At 35.2% G+C, this 20,427-nt stretch overlaps 1 protein-coding gene and 1 long non-coding RNA gene across 4 annotated transcripts; one reads left to right on the top strand and one right to left on the bottom strand.

Moving 5' to 3' along the window:
• The first annotated feature begins 9,398 nt into the window (after positions 1-9,398).
• Positions 9,399-14,868, top strand: LOC149398558 (Rab3 GTPase-activating protein catalytic subunit). Of its 3 annotated transcripts, none has more exons than XM_089615303.1 (14): positions 9,399-9,639; positions 9,820-9,896; positions 10,372-10,524; positions 10,804-10,901; positions 11,202-11,392; positions 11,497-11,684; positions 11,830-12,174; positions 12,278-12,342; positions 12,595-12,643; positions 13,053-13,212; positions 13,323-13,407; positions 13,585-13,654; positions 13,771-13,911; positions 14,333-14,868. In XM_089615303.1, the coding sequence occupies exons 1-14, from the start codon at positions 9,534-9,536 to the stop codon at positions 14,666-14,668; spliced, it is 2,064 nt and encodes a 687-aa protein (XP_089471429.1). In that variant the 5' UTR covers positions 9,399-9,533; the 3' UTR covers positions 14,669-14,868. The 3 variants fall into 3 exon arrangements, with proteins under 3 accessions (XP_089471429.1, XP_089471430.1, XP_089471431.1); XM_089615304.1 differs by having other exon boundaries at positions 11,506-11,684; positions 14,333-14,866; XM_089615305.1 differs by lacking the exons at positions 9,399-9,639; positions 10,804-10,901 and having other exon boundaries at positions 14,333-14,865.
• Positions 14,788-15,621, bottom strand: LOC149398557 (uncharacterized). The gene is made up of 2 exons (XR_016297096.1): positions 15,200-15,621; positions 14,788-15,110 (listed from the first exon to the last, which is right to left on the bottom strand). It is a non-coding gene; the product is annotated as an uncharacterized LOC149398557 (long non-coding RNA).
• Between the last annotated feature and the right edge of the window lie 4,806 nt (positions 15,622-20,427).

The raw sequence follows: 20,427 nt of genomic DNA, 5'->3' as shown, positions 1-20,427 counted from the left end.
ATTTCTAGAAATAGAGGGGATAAATCTCGCATTTCGATTAAACACGAGGGGTACTCATGATATTTTCCCTTTTTGTTAGCCTTTCATATCGTTGTCGTCGGCTTCCAAATTCGTCGGGCAATCGGATTTGCCGACTAATTTAGAAGAAGAAAATAGAATGTGAGATGTGTTTTTGAGCACATAATAAATTAGTAAACGATAGATAGAAGATTAATTAACAAGTGAGTTGATGATAAAATTAAAAGCCCAAGAATTTGGGGTGTTGTGTGCAAAGATACTGTTACACAACTTATTCACATGAGTTCGGAGACATGGAATATAAAAGTTGGAGACTATTATGATCATATCAAATTACCCTCATTCAGGCCCGGCCCATGCCTTAGGCAACTTAGGCCAATGCCTAAGACCCCATTAATTTTGGGGGATTTGCACCAAAGTCACTTCTTATGAACAAAATTGCATCTATGTCACCACCAAAAAACGTGTTGCAAGTAAGTCACTCTTATTTATTATTAGACCAAAATACCCTTAAAGTAGAACCATGGTTAAATATTTACAAAACAAAAATAGACTAGAAGAAGAAAGTAGAAGCACATTTGAATATTTATAAAACAAAAGTAGACTAGAAAAAGAAAGTAGAACCACAGTTAAATATTTACAAAATAAAAATAGACTAGAAGGCTGAATCTGTGATTCTGGCGAGAGCTCCGGCGAGGGTTACGGCGGCGGTGGCCTCGTCGGAGCGGCGATCGGCGCGGTAGTCGGAGCTTAAGCTATAGAGATTAGAGTTTGAGAGGGAATTTGATGAGAGATTAGGGTTTGAGTGTGGATATGAATTCTTGTTGGATATAAAATAGAAGGGTAATTAAGACATTGTATAGATGACAAATATGCAAAAATAAGACATGAATGCAATTTAGACTCATTTGTGATACAAATGAAATAATGTGTTGTTGTTGTGACATTAACCGCAAATTCCCCATTAATTTTTGGCAGAAATAAAGGCCCAATTTTAAAACATTAAAAGACTATCGGCCATAGCATATGTCATAATCTTTTGAAGGCTTCTTAAAAAAAAAAAAACTTGTGATGGTCCAATATTTGACTTTCAACTAGTGTGTACGATGACTATCACTTATACTACTAATAAATAATAATGGACCTTTGTTTACAAGAAATACAAAGCCAATTTTGAAGTGAAAGTGTAAAAAGAATAGCATATCTCAAAGGTCATATTTTTTTTTTTGGTAACCTTGCTTGTGTGTGCCACTGAAGAAAAAAAAAAAGTAGGGAATTGAAATTTTCCAAAAACTTGGAAAATAAAGAGAGCTGTGATTTTTCCACAAATTTGGGGAAACAAAAGAAAAATCATGTTTTATATTTTATTTTCTTAAAAGTCTAATTTTTTGGGTTTTTTTTCTTAGAGAGCTGTGGTTAGTTAAATTATATCTTTTTATTTGTGTCTTATTTTTTTCCTTTATGAGCCGTGAGAACATAAAATAATAATTATAGCTGAAGATTATAATTTTTTTAAATGTATCATCGTTTCTTTGATACTCTTTTTAAGAAGGCCTAATTTTGTGTTCTCGCCTAAGGCCTCAATATGTATTAGGCCGGCCCTGCCCTCATTTTACACAGAGAATTCTGTTATAAAGATTTTTGTGAGCATATTGATACCATCTTACTTTCTTTCTAATAATTTATTTAATTGGATTGTTTTGGTACTTATCTAGTCATACTGAACTACTAAATGTTATCGAGGGATACACCGGAATATAGGATTCACGTCTCTAGGAGTACAACAAGCTTAGATATGACGAGCCCTATAAATGGAGTTCATAAGATTATACACAAACACCAACAAAAAAAATCGAAGAAATGAGAGCCTCAAATTAGATAAACCGAACAAGAAAACAAAGAAAAATGAACATTACTCGTTTAAATCACCCATAGAAATCGGTTACAAGGTCAAAAAAAGATGCAAGTCTCTTATAAAATATTAATAAATCGTCAAACGCGCAATGAAAATAGGAAAAACACGCATGTGCAATCTCAATTCAAGTAAATGAGTTCATAAGAATATACACAAACATCAACAAAAATTGAGGAAGTGAGAGCCTCAAATTAGATAAAACAAACGAGCAAAAAAAAAAAAAGTGAAGAAAAATAAATACTCGTTTAAATCACTCATAGGAATCGGTTACAAATGCCAAAGAAGAAGCAATTCTCTTATAAAAGATTAATAAATCGTAAAGTGCTAGACGAAAATAGGAAAAACACGTATGTGCAATCTCAATTCAAGTAAATGAGTTCATAAGAATATACACAAACACCAACAAAAAAAATTGAGGAAGCGAGAGTCTCAAATTAGATAAAACAAACAGAGCAAAAAAAGAAGAAGAAAAATTAACATTACTCGTTTAAATCACCCGGAGGAATCAGTTACAATTGCCAAAGAAGCTGCAAGTCTATTGTAAAAGATTAATAAATCATCAAGCGCACAATGAAAATAGGGAAAACACAAACGTGCAATCTCAATTCAAGTAAATAAGTTCATAAGAATATACACAAACACCAACAAAAAAAAATCGGAGAAGTGAGAGGCTCAAATAAGAAGATAAAAACAAACCGAGCAAAAAAAGCGAAGAAAAATGAACATTACTCATTTATTACTCATAGGAATCGGCTATAAATGCCAAAGAAGATGCAATTCTCTTATAAAAGATTAATCAATTGTCAAGTGCGCGATGAAAATAGGGAAAACACACATGTGCAATCTCAATACAAGTAAATGAGGTTTCAAGTCTCTCGCCAAAAAAAAAAAAAAAAATCCCGAGATCGTACTATATCAAATCTTATTCACCAATCAAGAAATTCAAAAAAGTAATGTGGAGCTAGAGTTATGCCCCTTAAAAATAATTTGACATTAGGCCCCAAGCCCAATGGACACCCTAACCCACTTCTACAAAATGATTTAATAAATTAATAAGTAACATTTAATTGTCGTTATTTGTTGTTTATTGTCATATGTATTTAAGAAATCATTTGGGCCGGGCCCAAATCCATTTACGAGCTCAGAGCGTTATCACCAAAGATCGTGACGAAATCAAAGTCAACGCAAGAGATGCGATCTCGTCTTGAAACTCGAAGAGTTTATGATTTCTACCGAGACCATTCAAACGAGGAAGCGACATGGCAAAAAAAGGAGCAATGAAGGACGAAGTCGCCAGCACGTGTTTCCGGGGATATCGCATCTCGCCATAGTATAAATCCTCTTTTCCATAGAAGATTGAACATTCTTTTTTCTATTACCGCATATATATATATATTTATCTATTGTATTCTTGAGCTCGCTTATTGTATTCCTAACCAATCGAGCTTGACTAGTTTACTTGAAATCACATATTTAATAAAATTATTCATATTTTTATTCACTACTACAAACTGGGGACTCCACAACGGTTCTGTACCGTTGTGGAATCCTCCGCTATGTAATGATTCACAACGGTACTCGTCCCATTGTGGAATCTTATGGAATCCACAACGGTACAATACCGTCGTGGAAACCTCCATTTTTCCACAACGGGACAGTCCCGTTGTGAAAAAATGGATCATTTTTTTGCAAATTCGCCGCGGTGAACTCTTCCACAACAGTACGGTTGTACCGTTGTGGAAGAGTTCGCCGCGGCCAATGTCATACGTGGCCGTGGCGGATTTAAAATATTCTGTTTCTGGTTTCTCGCCACGGCCTGATCTTCCACAACGGGACGATAGTACTGTTGTGGAAGAGTTTGCCGCGGCGAAATATATAGTGACCGCGGCGAATATGTATTGAGTTGTTAAAAAACTATCGCCGCAGCAAGGTATACTTTTGGCCGCGGTGATATCCAACAACGGGTCACTGTCCCATTGTGAAAAGTCCACGATGTTAGAAATATTTCGTAGGAATTATTTATTTTACGGGAATAAAAGAAACAACTTTGGTATAAGAAAGAAAAAGGAAAATAAAATACAACAACAAAATAAGTAGAAACAGAACAAAAGAAAACCAAAAGCCGATGACCGTTTGACGGTCTCCTTAAAGTAATATTGCCCTTCCCGTGGGTGCCAGAATCGACGAGCAATTTACCTCCCAGGATACAACGGCGGAAACGAGAAGAGGTTTGCACTGAACGGACTTCTCCGGCGAACAAAACCTGTAACAGAACTGAGCACCGACTACAAAGAAAATAACAATTTCGGAGAGAGAGAAAGATAAGAGAGAGCAGTGGAATTTGTGTGTTCACGGTTATTGAATCAAAACAACGTCCAACTTAATGCACGATTATTGAATCAAAACGTCAAAGTTAATGCTCAGCCAAACCGCATTATTACTGCACGCGGTTATAAAATAATTCTCACACTTACTACTCAAGTTATTTGTGGAATTAATCAACTTTATGAAGTGAAACTTTCAGTAAAAAGTTAAGAATCCCATCAGGCAACGCTCTTCATATATCTGAACGGCCTGACTCTACTTAAGCATATTATGTCAGTGAAGACGACTTGGTGTGAAGCCTTGGTCCGTTTTTTCCCAAACAAAAGAAGCAGTAAAGCTAAGGAGCCTCTGTGAAATACAAATAAAAGGGGAACCCGAGGCTCGAGACATTCCCGAAACCCGAGCCCGAGCCCGGCCCGGCCCGGCCTGGCTCGGCTCGGCGACGGCACGCGCGCGTGTGTGTGCGCGCGCGTGAGGGGTTAAGAGATAACCCACACACACTCTCCTCTCTTGCACTTGGATGACCACTAAATAAAGAGGAGAATATATAAACACTATCACAACACTCATTCCCAACCAATGTGAGACTCTTGATCTCCACTTCAATTACACATAACAAATTTGTTCTTTAAGCATACTTTGAGCATCAATTTCTCATTCATTCTAGCTCCGATTTTGGCAAACTTATAATCAATATTATACCCCATTCCGCAATGAAGAATAATACGAAAGAATTATCAAATTCCATTGAGTGGAACTCACTCAAACCTTTGTCTAAAGTCAGCAGCTTATTAGACAATAAATACTCTTTATTGTCCACTTTTTCTCTCTAATATTCCAACACGGGATTTCACAACGGTACACTGTATCGTTGTGGAAGCATATAGATAGAAGATTAATTAACAAGTGAGTTGATGATAAAATTAAAAGCCCAACAATTTGGAGTGTTGTGTGCAAATATACTGTTACACAACTTATTCACATGAGCTCGAAGATATGGAATATAAAAGTTGGAGACTATTATGATCATATCAAATTACCCTCATTTTACACAGAGAATTCTGTTATAAAGATTTTTGTGAGCATATTGAACCATCTTACTTTCTTTCTAATAATTTATTTAATTGGATTGTTTTGGTACTTATCTAGTCATACTAAACTACTAAATGTTATCAAGGGATACACCGGTATATAGCATTCACGTCTCTAGGAGTACAAGCTTAAGCACCTAGCTATGACGAGCCCTCTAAATGGAGTTCATAAGATTATACACAAACACCAACAAAAAAAAAATCAAACAATTGAGAGCCTCAAATTAGATCAAACAAACAGAGCAAAAAAGCGAAGAAAAATGAACATTACTCGTTTAAATCACCCATAGAAATTGATTACAAATGCCAAAGAAAATGCAATTCTCTTATAAAAGATTAATAAATTGTCAAGTGCGCGATGAAAATAGGGAAAACACACACGTGCAATCTCAATACTAATAAATGAGGTTTCAAATCTCTCGCTACAAAAAAAAAAAAAAAAAAAACTTTCCGAGATCTTACTATATCAAATCTTATTCACCAACAAAGAAACTCTCGTTGAGGTAGAGTCATGTCCCTTAAAAATAATTTCACATTGGGCCCAAGCCCACTTCTACAAAATGATTTAATAAGTAACATTTAATTGCCGTTATTTGTTGTTTATCGTTGTATGTATTTAAGAAAACATTTGGACCGGGCCCAAATCCATTTACGAACTCAAAGCGTTATTACCAAAGATCGTAGCGAAGTCGAAGTCGGTGCAGTAGATGCGATCTCGCCTTGAAATTGGGAGAATTGATGATTTCTACCGAATCCTTTCAAACGAGGAAGCGACGTGACAGAAAGAGAGGCAATGAAGGACGAAGTCGCCAGCATGTGTTTCCGGGGATATCACATCTTGCCATAGTATAAATCCTCTCTTTCAAAGAAGATTTAACGTTATTTTTCCTATTATTGCATATATCTCTTTCTCTCTCTCTCAATTGCATTCTTGAGCTCGCTTGTTGTGTTCATAACCAATAGAGCTCGACCAGTGTACTTGAGATCACATATTCAATAAAATCGCTTATATTTCTATATAATTTTCGCTGTTATTCTTATAAATAATTAACATTTTTTTATACAAAGTCTTTCTGAGATCCACATATAAATAAACTGACATAAATTGTTTTTTTATAAAATTGTTTTCTTCGTGATTGTTAAGGTTCGGAAACGACATCAATAAGTACCATTTTAACTCGAATTAGAATTTTAATATGCAATCCATCTACAAACAGAAAAGGACCAAAACAACGCTTTCATATAAATTTAAGGACCAACGAAGGAATTTAGTTCCCTTTTACTTTTTCTTGCTATTAAATTGACCATTGGAACCCTATTTCAACACAATCTAAATGGCTTACAACTTTACAAGAAAAAAAAACTATAATATAATATGTAACACGGAAATTGGGCTCCACGTTCATCATGCATGCAACCAATTCCAATAATATTTTTTTTCCTTGTGTTAATTAATTGCCTACATACATGATGTGATCCATCATTTGGTGATGCATATTATGCATTATGTTCATGCACACAATTATAAACCATGATCGACAATATATGTTAGTATTGATCCTTTTTAACGCGTTAGGATCAGAAAAAAGAATCAAATTTGTTTAAAATAATAAGCACCTTCATTGTCTTACATTTTTTACTTTTAATTTTGTGGTTTATCCTTGTACTATATAGGGTAGGATAAGCTGATAATGATCATGAAACAATAAAAAATCTTAAAAGAAAAATTCTCTATAACAATGCATTTTTTATTTTATTTTGTTTGCCATATAATTATAGTAATTTTAGTCCGAGAATTCAATGAATTAGTCATTTGATTAATTGCATACGTATAATAACAAGAATCATTCAATTGGAACTAGTTATGGACAACTGGGCAATAATTGGCCGTGTCAAGTGCTTATTATATCCAATTTCATGTTTCGTTCGCATTCACTAATTATTCTTACCTAACCTAGTAAATATGGACCACAATTTAGAATTGGCCACGCCGTTGATTATTTTTTAAAGCACATTGATATTAGAAAGTTTATAGTTAAGGAAATAAACTTTTAGTTAGTTATATAAAAGAAACTTTTAGTTAGTTTATGTTTTCGAACCACTTCTTAATTCTAATGCAATTTCCAATGCAATTTTTGTTAATTTTTATATTATATTTTTTTTTGAGTACTTTTTATATTATTTTCGTTTCCATATCATTAACATTTAGGATTTCTATAAACTCTAATCCCAACTTTCACTCCAAGTTAAATCTCTTTTCCCCGAACAGATCTGAAGAACTAATGGTATGATTAATCATACACAATCATACCATTATGCTATTCATTATATTATAGCCTATAGGGATAAGCATTCTCACAAAACTAGACGTTTGATTTTTTTTAATTAATTTATAAATATTAAAAATTTAGAGACAATCGAATTGATTTTTTTGAAGTATTATTAAATTGTAACATATTAATAACAGTTTGTTCCAACTTAAGAGCATTTCACAAGAAATCGATCTATTTTTATTTTTAGGGAAACCATAAGAAATGACATTTCGAACTAGTTATAGCAAATATAATAATATTTTGAGAGCTTTTAAATTAGTAGCCACATCGACTATCAAGGATAGTCCCACATCGACTGGGTGTTACGATCCTGGGCTCTTTATAAGGTTTGTGGGTTACTCCTCTAATTACCAAGCTTGGTTTTAGATGGAACCCCACACCTTTAAGATGGTATCAGAGCGGGGCCCATTCTCGATTGTGTATCAAGGATAGTCCCACATCGACTGGGTGTTACGATCCTGGGCTCTTTATAAGGTTTGTGGGGTTCCATCTAAAACCAAGCTTGGTAATTAGAGGAGTAACCCACAAACCTTATAAAGAGCCCAGGATCGTAACACCCAGTCGATGTGGGACTATCCTTGATACACCCCCTCACGCGCACAGGCACAGGCACACATTGGCACAGGCACTGGAAGCGTGAAGTATAGGCCCGATCAGGTAGCCCACAATCGAGAATGGGCCCCGCTCTGATACCATTTTAAAGGTGTGGGGTTCCATCTAAAACCAAGCTTGGTAATTAGAGGAGTAACCCACAAACCTTATAAAGAGCCCAGGATCGTAACACCCAGTCGATGTGGGACTATCCTTGATACACCCCCTCACGCGCACAGGCACAGGCACACATTGGCACAGGCACTGGAAGCGTGAAGTATAGGCCCGATCAGGTAGCCCACAATCGAGAATGGGCCCCGCTCTGATACCATTTTAAAGGTGTGGGGTTCCATCTAAAACCAAGCTTGGTAATTAGAGGAGTAATCCACAAGCCTTATAAAGAGGCTAAGATCGTAACACTCAGTCGATGTGGGACTATCCTTGATAACTTGTTCATTAACATAATTTTTTTTCTTTGAACCATTTCCTTGTTTTATACATTTTTGAATAAATGTATTTGAATATTTTTCTCCTTGATATATTATTTTTTCTCCATTACATTTTTCTTTCTCTATTCTTATGCTCACGTTCTTTTTAAATTCATAAATCAATTTTATACCGTAAATATATTATGGATTATGAACCACTGCCACATATCATATTCATCACAGATTAACATACATTTTGTTACATATATATAATCTGCACTACGTGACTGTTCTAGTAAACATAATTCTCCTTAATATAACAAGAATATTTTATTTGTGAAAACTCATAGGAAACACTTATCAGAAAATAGAATTGTTATATAACTCCGCGTGATTACTTCTTAAACGTAGCATATCTGTCGTGTTTTATTTCCTCTCATTATATATATAGAAAATAAAAAGATTTATTCTATGATAAAATTCACATAAGTAGATGTAATAAAAATAAGTAATGCTAATAAAACAAAAAGCAAAAACTGAGGATATTTATTGACGAATAAGTAATTTGAGAAATTTACGATACGTTTTAAAACAGATAAGCAGCTTGTAATATAATATTAAAATAGAAGGATATATTTGCAATATTCCTATAAAATAATTGAATAAGCTCATCTCTCTCTTTCTCTCTCTCATATTCAAAAGCAAAATAGGCCATTTCTCTAACATAAAAATGCAATCATTTTCGTCCCGAATCGTCACAAAATAGGCAAATCGTCAGTGAAGAAGAAAGGCCTTTTAGCCTTTAACCAGACCATTCTTCGGGCGTTAGGATATGGAGATTTCTTCTTCTTCTTCTTCTTCTTCGTTTGTATCCAAAGCAAGGACAGCCTTTCATTCCGCCGCAGCGAAAGCGGAGCGAGTTTTCTCTGACTTACGAGGTTCTGACTTTCTCTCTCTAATCCTCGTTCGCTCGATTTTCGCTTTTTTATAGATTTTTTTTCCCATGCTTTTCACTGCTTTGGGACTTTCGGTTTACTATTCGCGACTTGTGATCATCCGACATTATTTTTTTCATTATTTTTTTTTTAATTTTTGATGTGGTAATTGAATTTGTGAAGATTCGGATAAGCAATCACCGAAGGATTTGGAAAAACTATCAGAGGATGAGTCTGCGAGTACCGAAGGAGAGTCAAAGGTTTGTGCTTATTTATGCTCTTTGCTTTATTTTTCACGAAAATCTTTGTTTTTATGTTTGTTCTTTTGATTGATTTGGATTCGGATATGAATATGTTGCGTAGTTGATTAAGCTAATTTACTTCTTCGTGGAATTTAGAAATGTTGGATTTCGGAGTTTTCTTTTTCTTTTTCTTTTTAAATAATATTTTTTTTCAATCCCATGGTCTTTTGGAGTTTTATTTTTCAGCTTCTATTCTTCACGAGATTAAAGAAAAATTGAAATGTGTCACATATACATGTAAATAGAAACTGCCAATCTAACATTGGTGCTACTTAACAATGTGTCAAATCTAAAATTTAAGTCAATATTTTATAACATATTTCGTTAAGACCAATAATTAAAAAAAACAAACAAAGAAAAGCTTATGTACGCCAGAGAGATATGTAATAAATCTACGAATTTATCTGATGTGAGTTGTCTTGAATTTGAGCAGTTTAAGTGGAGACCGGCGCCAATAGGCACAAAACAAGATTGGCACGATCGGTTGAGAAGCATTGGAATTGGGAAGGATAATTCATCCATGTCAGCTCCGTCCTATGAAGAAAATCCGTACATGATCAATACGAAAAATGATATCGAAACGAAGGTGAGAACCGTTGGTACATTCGAGTTGGAAATCAAGTTCGGGTATTGGATGTTTCAGTGAGAGGTTAGGAAGAAAACCCAGGAAATTCAAATGGCATGTCTTGAAACATAATGTTGTCATTATTAGAACTTCGAAGTGATTTTTTAACGAGGGAAAAAGCTCTATGATGTCATTCTTCGAAGGTGAAGGAAAAAAAATGAAAGTATGTCCTAAAAGGAGTGAGAAGTAAGATTCTTCACATGCTTGCCCATCTGATAAATAAGACTTTGATATGTTTAGGCTGTGGAGGCAATTCCCTCAGTGGAAGGTTTAAGTGCTGCAAACAATGGACTTATTCCTCCACATTCTGCGATAAAACAACTGGCTATAGCTGTTGAGTAAGTTTGAACTGATTTTCCTTTAAAATGCTATCCAAATTCTGTTTTTGTTTTCCTTCGAAAAGTAACTTGAAATTGTTTGACAAACTATTCTCCAATTTGCTAAACCTGAAATTTGCTTCAGAAATTTAATTTTTTGATATGCTTTAGTGACTGCTTTTCATGAAAGTACATTACTGTAATTTTGTAAAGTAGTTTGTGTTCCAAACCCCAAAAGAAGAATGTAGCATGAGTTCTATATTTATCATTGTGAATAATATTCTTAGTGCTGTGTTCTATAAATTTGGAATCTTGATGTAGGGCTGGAAAGAAGTACAAGTCAATGAAAGATTTCTTGGCATCATCCGGAGGTTCTTCGCCTGGCAGAGAGAAAGGTCTCAGTCTCTCGGCAATGAAGTCATTAGTGCTTCGCGACAAGGATAACAAACTTATTTCTGAGTTCGGTAGCAACGAAAAGGTTATAGCTTTGATTCGGACTCTCTTTGACGCAGGTACCGTACATCCACTTGAAAAAAAAAGGATCTTTTTTTTCTGTTTCTTTTTAAATTGTGTATAGTCCTGTAACGTTTGATTTATATAGTGTAATATCTGCAAGATTTTGCAGATACACATTTTCCCAAGCGGATGACTAGCTCTGGTTCAGAGGCGACAACGATAACATCCTTTGCAAGAGATATTCATGGTTCGCCTCCTGAAAGCCTCGTTGTCAAAGTAGCTGAAGTTATAGGGAGCTTCAAGAACTTAAGAAAAGCGGCATTATTTTGGCGCAGAGTTGTGGCTGAAGTAAGTGATCCTTGAGATGAAAAAAATTCACCAAAAGAAAAAAATTAAGTTTTTTTCTTATTCTTTTTTACATAAGAAAGATGGCATTACTTTCATTTATGATCACAATGTATTAGTTTTTTACCTCATTATTTTGTGGGTGCAGCTAAAAAGACTATGGTCGGTGGAAGAGTTTATTCCTGGGATACCTCCGGATAGTATTCCGGATCTTAATTCTTGTCTACTTTACCAACAACTGCAAGTGATTAATTGTTGCATATCTCGCAAAAGGCGCCGAGATATCGCCTCTCAGTCGCTAGACATTGTATTGAAGGATAGCAGTTTAAATGCTGAAGAATCAGCCGCTGTAAATGACGAAATTGTGGCTAATAGTGTATTATACGCAAAGACAAATTCGGGTGAGCTTATTGTTCGATTAGGCGCCGATCGTCCGTTTAGTGATCTAACAATGTTGGAAACTGGGGAACCTGTGTACTCACCTGTGACCCAGGTTTGACTACTTAGTTGATTAACATAATAAATTTTATCCATAACCCAGGTTTGACTACTTATATTAAAAAAAATGTGTGTGCTTTCTCTCTGTCTGTTTACAGGAAGGACCTTTGCTCACTGAAGATCTTATAAAAGAAAACGAGGAGTTTGTGCTTCGAACAGGAAGGTCCATGTCTTATTTATGCTTTCTGTTAACTTATCATGCTTATCATTTTTCCTTTAGATATAGTAACCATTTTGCATTGTCATAATCGTGTGGCTATTCAGTACTGTTGTTGAATTCGGTTCATGTAAATATGTTTTACTTTCGCAGGATAAGGGTAGCTATTCATATTACTAGTTTCTGTTTGTATGCCATAGCCTTTTGTACTATAAAAATTAGTATATGTTCTTAAGCAGTCTCTTCTATTTTGGACAGTGTTGGCGCTGGGTGTTCGCAACTTCTCTCTGATATGCAGGCTTTCAAGGTTCAGTTCAGCACTTAAATATATATATATATATATATATATATATATATATATATATATATATATATATATATATATATATATCTCACCAATACTCAGACTCTTTTTTGTTTTGTTTTTTTTTTTTTATAAAAAAATTAGGAAATTAACCCACTTAGACTTTCGGAATCGCTGTTTAGCCAACCTTTAGTAAATATTATGTAAATAGCACAGACTTGACGTAGTGTTTACACATTTTTATTTTCCTTTTTGTTGTTACGGTTAAGCTTTTTGAACGTGTAAATAATGCTTTATGGCTATCTACCAAAAACTTACTATAGGTTGGCTAAATAGCAAACCATATATGTAAATAAGGCTATATATCTGATGGACCCTTATTATTATTATTATTATTATTGATGCATGTTAGGCTGCAAATCCCGGCTGTATTCTGGAGGATTTTGTGAGGTGGCACTCTCCTCCAGATTGGACAGAAGCCGAAGAAATTGATGACGATAATAAAAACCCTTTCGATGATGGCGACCTATTGTCTACAAGAGGTCAACTAAGTTCTCGGATGCAGAAAGAAGGTAAACAAGTTTTAGGGAGACATTCCTTTAAAGCTACTCTATTTATATGAAATGGATTTGTTTCTAACAAACAAGTACATTGACATGTGCACAATTTCCCAAAAAAATAGGTAATCTGTGGCGTGAATTTTGGGAAACATCGAAACCCGTTCCAGCTGTAAGACAAGCACCGCTCTTTGATGAAGATTTGGCAGTGTGAGTTTCATTCAAGTAACTAATGTAGTCCGCTCATCACTATTCGGATTCTGGCTTCTCGACGGGGCATTTTCTTTTTACATATTAATCTATTAGTTTCTTTTAAATAATAATAAAAAATTCGCTATTTGGATTCTATTTAAACTTTAGTTTCTCGGTGATAAATCGATTATGCAGGGAAGGTATCTTAGAGACTCTGGAGGACATACCACCGACTGAGCTGTTTCAGCAGTTGTTTACGTCTCTAGTAAGTTCTTCATTAGCCTTATTTTAATACGAATGATATAATTCATTTGTCTCGTGACATCTTATGTGTAAGTTCTGTATTGTAGTAATCAACTTTTAAATCCATAAACATTTCAGCTGGGCTTGGGATTTGTTATAGTGGAGGCATCATTACCCTCCAACACTGATTTGACTAAGCTATTCTATGAATGCAAAGACTATGCTTCAACCACGTGTCAGTCCGGATTCTGGTGTGAGAAAATTGATGATCTTTGTGAGGTATGGCAACATAAAAAAAAAAAAAATACTTTTTTCGGTTGATATTTTTTTGTCCCGTTTCTTGGTTTCACTCACTCCGTCTAGGCAAAAGAACGTTAGTTAGACTTTTGCTCAATTCAAGAGAGGACTGACTCTTATTTTTCATCAATATATGAAGATTTTAGGGGTGGGAGTACATAACTAGAAATATGTAGTCTATAAATGGATGTTAGAAATAATCATTTGGAAGCTTAGGCTTTTGAGAGAGTCCCGTGAAAATACATGCTTATCTTGTATTTCCTATCGTTTTATTGAAGAACGTCAAAAACGTTCTTATCATAATACGAACCCAGCTTCTCTTATTTCTTGATTTGGGTTGTTACCTATTTCTGTGTGAACTGTGAGAAATTAGAGAGTAAATTGAATCGTATTTGATATATAGGTTTACGAAACTGTGGAGCGAATATTGCGAAACCCGGAAGAAGTTCTGAAATGCGTAAAGCAGGCAGACGAATCGGGCAACAACACAGGCGGGGAAACGAGGAAGCTGTTTAAGCGGCTCAACCTCAACTTCGGTGCCAAAGACAGACACTTCAGAAAAACGCCTCCGAAAGTTCAGAAGAGCCAGGACGAGAATAATCGTAACGGTCAACCGTTCTCGAGCTTCTTTGAAGGAAAGTCTTCGCTGTTCTCGAAAATATCTCCCTCGCATAAACCCGCGAGTACTACTCCGGTTGTAAAATCTGCTTTGCTTGAAAACGATTGGACTATGGTTTAGGCTCTCACCACAATTTTTTTTTTTTTTGGGTACATATTTCAATTGGGTTCTGCTGGCAAGTGTAAATTCTTCAGCAAAAGAAAAAAAAGTCAACTGGGTGCTTAGTTAGGCAATTAAACTAAAAAAAAAAGAAAAGAAATGAGAGCCTCATTTGTTATTCATTTTTATTTTATACAATGACTCAAAAGGAGTTCTTGCTCTTACAAGTATAAATAAATCTAGATATTACTTAATACACTAATATAAATGTGTTGCTCATTTCTCCTGAGAACTCTGGTTTCCTTGTTGAAGAACACTCCTATTTTCTCAGCTTTCGTCGTCATCATCATCATCATCGTAATCTTCGTTCTGATTCTCATTCACTTTATCGGTCTCGAAAGACTTTGTCATGAGACCCGGCACAACAAAGTTCGTCACGACGTACATGCCCAACAGCAAAATGCTGCAAGTAACGCATACCGGGAATTTTTTTATTTATTTTTATCTTCAAGCAAGTTAAAAATTTCGAGGTTCGAAAAAAAAATGCGAAACCTGACAGTGATGAAGGACGTAATTTCCTCGGGGGATTTTTCAGTAGTGGAGAAGAGAGTGAGAACGAGTGTGCGATCACCACCACCGTGCACGGCCTTGGTCCGGCGACATCGACTCTCTAAAAGCCTATTGTCGAGTCTCAATGTTCCTCCATTGTTGCTTGAGAAGGATTGTATTTGTGGAAGCTGTTTTGTGTGGTTATTTGGCTGTGAGTGTGGTAGAGGAAATAGTAGAGGTTGAAGGAGCTGAATGGACTTCATTTGTTACTTGACTTTGGCTCTTGTTTTAATCAGAGTTCAATTTATGTTCTCATGTCGAATTTCGGGTGTGGATAAGCTGATAACATTTTGCTGCCCAAATATCTTAAACGTTGAGGTGATGATGAGAGAGCAGTGGGAAGGGAAAATCTATCTTCATGCAGAATGGTGCCACGTGGAAACATGTTTTTGTTATCTTGCTAGGAAGTGATGTGATAAAGCACAAAATTGGGTGATCGAATTGGTGTAGCTTTCATCTAGACCAGCTTGAGGTTGCGAGTTTGAGTCACAACTCGGATAAGAGTTCAACTAATGAAAAACACAAATTGAGTGTACAATGTAAACGAATCAAAAATTAGATTTAATTTTTAATTTTTAGAAGAAAAAAAATAGCTTTATGTCAAAAATTGAAAACTACACAAAATAAGAAAGAAAAAAAATCTTCAAGCTCTTCCCTAGATTACAGAGAGAAAAAGTAAGGTCTGAAAGAAAGAGAGAGAGTTTAGAGCTCGTAAACCATTTTGACATAGTTTTCTCAAGTTGAGAACTTACCTCATACTTGTGTGAATTGAGGTACTTTTAGAAAACTATGAGGCTTGAGAGGTTTTGAGCCTTTGAGGTAACTTGGGCCGAGGGGCTCGACTAGGGGCTCTCAGTGAGGAGGCTCGGTGTTTGAGGACGTGCCGAGGACTAAATGCATGGCGTGGAGTCTTTGCTTTGTCCTTGGCTGAGGTGCGGCGGACCACCGATATATGATCGGTCATTTTTTTTTGTTTCACTTTTGATCCATTTTTCATTTTTTTACCCTAAAATTTTAAAATTTTTACATATTAGTCCCCCCTAATCTAAATTCCCGGCTTCGTCCCTGCGTACTACAAACACGGCATGGAGCTTTGTGCGACAAGTCTTCGGCTCACAAGATATCTTTGGCAAGGAGGCTTCTCAGGTTCACGGTACATGAGGCACGCCAAGGTTCTCTGTGGCTTCGGATCCGCGGCAAGTGAGGGGGCTCGGCGTCAAGGAGGGCTTTGGTGTCTTTCATTCGGTATGAGAAAGTACTTAGCAAAGAGGGATTTAGTGAGAGCATTGCTACGAGACCGAATTCACACACATACGTTGGGGCGTGTCGCAAGGGATCACCGCCGAGTAGGCCTCGAGCCGAGCGTGCAGATGCCTGGAGTCCAAGGCCAAGTGTGCTGAGCGACTCTTTGTCGAGCGTGCGTGCCACAAGGACGGAGCTGCAGTTGGCCGAGGGTGGGCTCAAGCCCACCTCAAATTGTTTTTTCTTGCACTTTTGGTCAGTTTTTTTTTTTAAAAATTTACATGTTTTTACTCAAAAAATTTACAAATTAGTCCCCCTGATTTTTTTTTTCAAATTAGCGGCCCCCCTAGTGAGCTTCTCTGGCTCCGTCCCACTGCCAAGGCTGAAGGGCGGGTGTATTGTGAGCTGGAGGGACTCAACATATTGGGTCTACTAAATTTGTATATAATTAGAATTCAATTTACAAGAATACACCAACATTATCTATCTCTATCTCTTCACACAATCTAAATAATTCGTTACTATTATACAGTGATTCTTTTGCAAAATATTATAAGTGAAAAGATACCACATTGAAAATAAAGAATGGAGTTATCAGCTCTAAGTAATATAAAAAGAGTACCAATGATGTTTTTTTCGCTATCTCATTCTAGTTTATGCAACTATGACTCTAAGTTTGAGTCTAAACGACAACACCGCACCGATGAAGATTTGCAGCAAAGGAACAAGAAAAATTACACAGAATACTATAATATTACTAGAATCGTTCAAGTCGTAGCTTACATAATTGCAAATTGTCTACTAAATATTACTAGAATACTTCTAATTAACAAAACCAACCTTTCATTAATTAGATTGTGTTTATTGCATATGTTACACTTCCGATGGGAAGTCATATCACCGAAAGTCCGGAAATAGTGGATCTAAGATGATTTTGTTTTAATTATTTGTCTTTTTTTAATTATGTCTTTAAATTCTATCTAACTTCTGGTTATTGGACCCGTTTTGCTTGTAATTTGACCTACCTTTATATAGGTCTTTTTAGTTAATTAAAATTACCTTCTCAGTCAACTTTTAATTTGGAGAGCACTCTCTCTATATTAGAGTGGCTGAAAAACGAAATTCAACACACGACAATGAATTCGAGTACTTCCTACAAACACTACTACAAAATACCTATTAGAAGTCGCTATATTTGCGTCGGGTACATTTTTGAGCGACGCGTAACCTTATTTTTTGGAGCTCGTTTGACGTGGAAAAGATTGAAATTAATGCATTTTAATTTGATTGGGCCACGTGGCCTGGCGTCGCTCAAAAAGCAAGCGACGTTTGGCGTCGCTCGCTTTTTGAGCGACGCCAGGCCACGTGGCATGGGGCGTCGCTCGCTTTTTGAGCGACGCCAGGTATCTGAGCGACGCCAGATACACGTGACGTGCCGTCGCTCAAAAAGCAAGCGACGCCCCATGCCACGTGGCCTGGCGTATTTTTTAAATATTAAAAAAAAAAAATTTCTGGAGTCGCTCAATTTTTGAGCGACGCCAACCTGGAGTCGCTCAATTTTTGAGCGACACCAGCCTGGAGTCGCTCAAAAATTGAGCGACTCCAGAAATCTTTTTTTTTTAATATTTAAAAAATACGCCAGGCCACGTGGCATGGAGCGTCGCTCGCTTTTTGAGCGACTCTAAAAGGGTATTTTGTAGTAGTGAAAGGACGAATCGCAAGATCAAGATCCCGGGTTCATAACAGTTCAACGGGTTTGAAAATTTTATGTAGTCTTGAAATTTAGTATGGACTTTGGTTTCGGTTTTAGATTTGATGGGTACTAGAGTTTTGATGTGTTTCTCGTTCTTCGTGGCATTGGATAACGAAATACTAAGCTTCTCTCCTCATATTTTTTTGTTTTGTTTTAGTACATAAGATTAGAATTTTAAAAAAAGTTTCAACAAGGACACTTCTTAATCCAATCAAGTCAAGGACTTAATTATTATTGTTTTGATGCCATTTCTTTGTTCAAGGATTCCAAACAGGTATTCTAGGGCTATTTTATCATGGCAATATGAAAGGGCTTATTGATTTCTTCCACAACCCCGGACAGAGCCGCGAAACATCTTAAAGAGATTCACTTAGTCCGACACTCAGCCTTTTAGTGACGTGATTCACCATCCGCGACAACATGTATTTTCTTCTATCATTTTTAAATATTCAAACATATAAGGAAGATGCTCGAGAGTTGCTATCAAGGAAACCAAATACTATGCTTAAGAAGGCCATGAAACCAATGTTGTTGTTCGGATAAAAAAAAAAGCAGAGAATTGGAGCTCTTTGATGACGTGTTCTCTCTATTGTTGCAACTAGTCTATTCTTTAATTTCTTTTAAAATTCTAGCTAAAGTTTCATTTTATTGAAAAAAAATGACTCACCGGACCGAAATAAATTAATTAACTCGTTATGTTAATTTAATTTACTTCAATCTGGTAAGCTATTTTCCGAAGTAAATTAAATTCACCTAACCAGTTAATTAATTTACTTCGGCTTGATGTGTTATTTTATTAATAAAATGAAACTTTGACTATTTTTTAAAAAGATGATAGATTATTGGATTATTGACCTAATTGCCCCTAAAAAGTTAAATTTAAGTGTGTATCTTTAATTCTTCGACGAAATACCCTTAAAGGTGAAACATGATGCCACACATCCGCGACGAAGAACAATGTCAAATATTGAAAATATTGCAAAAATTAAAATCTTCTTGAATTGCTTGAGGGTATACCGTCCGAAGATGTAAGATACAAATATTTTTCAATTTTTGATACATTTACATTATAAAATTCACATTATTATAAAGTCAATTTTGTGTTTTATTACATATATTTTTACTAAATTTCTAGAATATTTTTATTATTTGATACAATCATTTTAGAGCGTTAAAAAAGATTGCATATATTTACAATACTTGAATCTTTCGCACCTAGCTTTTTTTCTAATACTAAGAAATTAAATTTTATGTTAGAATTTTGCATAGCATAGTTTTTTTTTACAATGTAGCTAATTATCAAAATCAAAACATAGAATTCGCAAAATATCCATTTTTCATTTAACACCATTCATTAATTAGTCACTATACCAATATATAAGTAAATAAAAACAAGAAATGATCACAAAAAATACTTAAATCAGAGCGACACTCGTCTCTTTAATTAAGGTAAAAGAGTGATATATAACGGGATGAATTTGATTTAATTTTGATACAATTTTAGGCTTAATTAAATCGAATTTTCGACAAACCTTTAAAATAAAAATGGAAGCCAAATTTCTGGTTATAGCCGATTAAATGGATTCAGTTTTATTCGATTAATAGCCAATATATATGTCATACTAAATCTCATTCGTCATACTTCCAGAATATTAAAATATACCTGGAAAGGTCACCGCTATACATAAATTAGGCACGAGAATATTCAAATTTTTAGATATAGGTTCCAATGTGGTTTGTGCTATAGATCTAGTACATTATGCTATGCGCACCGTTCACTCACATCACATGAGATGTGTTTTATTTTTTTCTTTTTTCTGAGCAAATACCTTTGCCAGCTTAAAAGATTTACCAGATAGATTACTACAATAGTTTATTAGGGTGTGTTTATATTTGTTGTTATCATATATTCAATTATGGGAGAAATATACAATGTTTTTCAACATGGCATGGTTACAATAATGCCAATTTTCAGAATGACAAAAAATAATGTTTGGAAAATTTTCCGGAATTTGTTTCAATTCAAATCGTGTTCCAACTAATTAATATCCTTTAACCTTTAATCAACATGGGAAAAACTAGATAAATTTCCGTAAAAAATATTCTATTATCATGAGAAGTGATCAATATAATAATAATAATAATAATAATAATAATAATGATAATAATAATAATA

This window comes from Urtica dioica, chromosome 5 (assembly GCF_054948205.1).
Source record: "Urtica dioica subsp. dioica isolate 48M chromosome 5, U.dioica_male_clone48M_v1_H2, whole genome shotgun sequence".
In the NCBI taxonomy this organism is placed as follows: domain Eukaryota; kingdom Viridiplantae; phylum Streptophyta; class Magnoliopsida; order Rosales; family Urticaceae; genus Urtica; species Urtica dioica.
Note: the sequence above shows the minus strand (reverse complement) of the source record. Positions and strands in the feature narration are given on the sequence as shown.

What these genes read in the sequence shown, in the direction of transcription:
- LOC149398558 (XM_089615303.1), top strand. Translation starts at nt 9,534, where the DNA reads ATGGAGATTTCTTCTTCTTCTTCTTCTTCTTCGTTTGTATCCAAAGCA. An exon ending in GTACCGAAGGAGAGTCAAAG is followed by an intron (nt 9,897 to 10,371) that starts GTTTGTGCTTAT and finishes GAATTTGAGCAG; the next exon opens with TTTAAGTGGAGACCGGCGCC. An exon ending in TTTGATGAAGATTTGGCAGT is followed by an intron (nt 13,408 to 13,584) that starts GTGAGTTTCATT and finishes TCGATTATGCAG; the next exon opens with GGAAGGTATCTTAGAGACTC.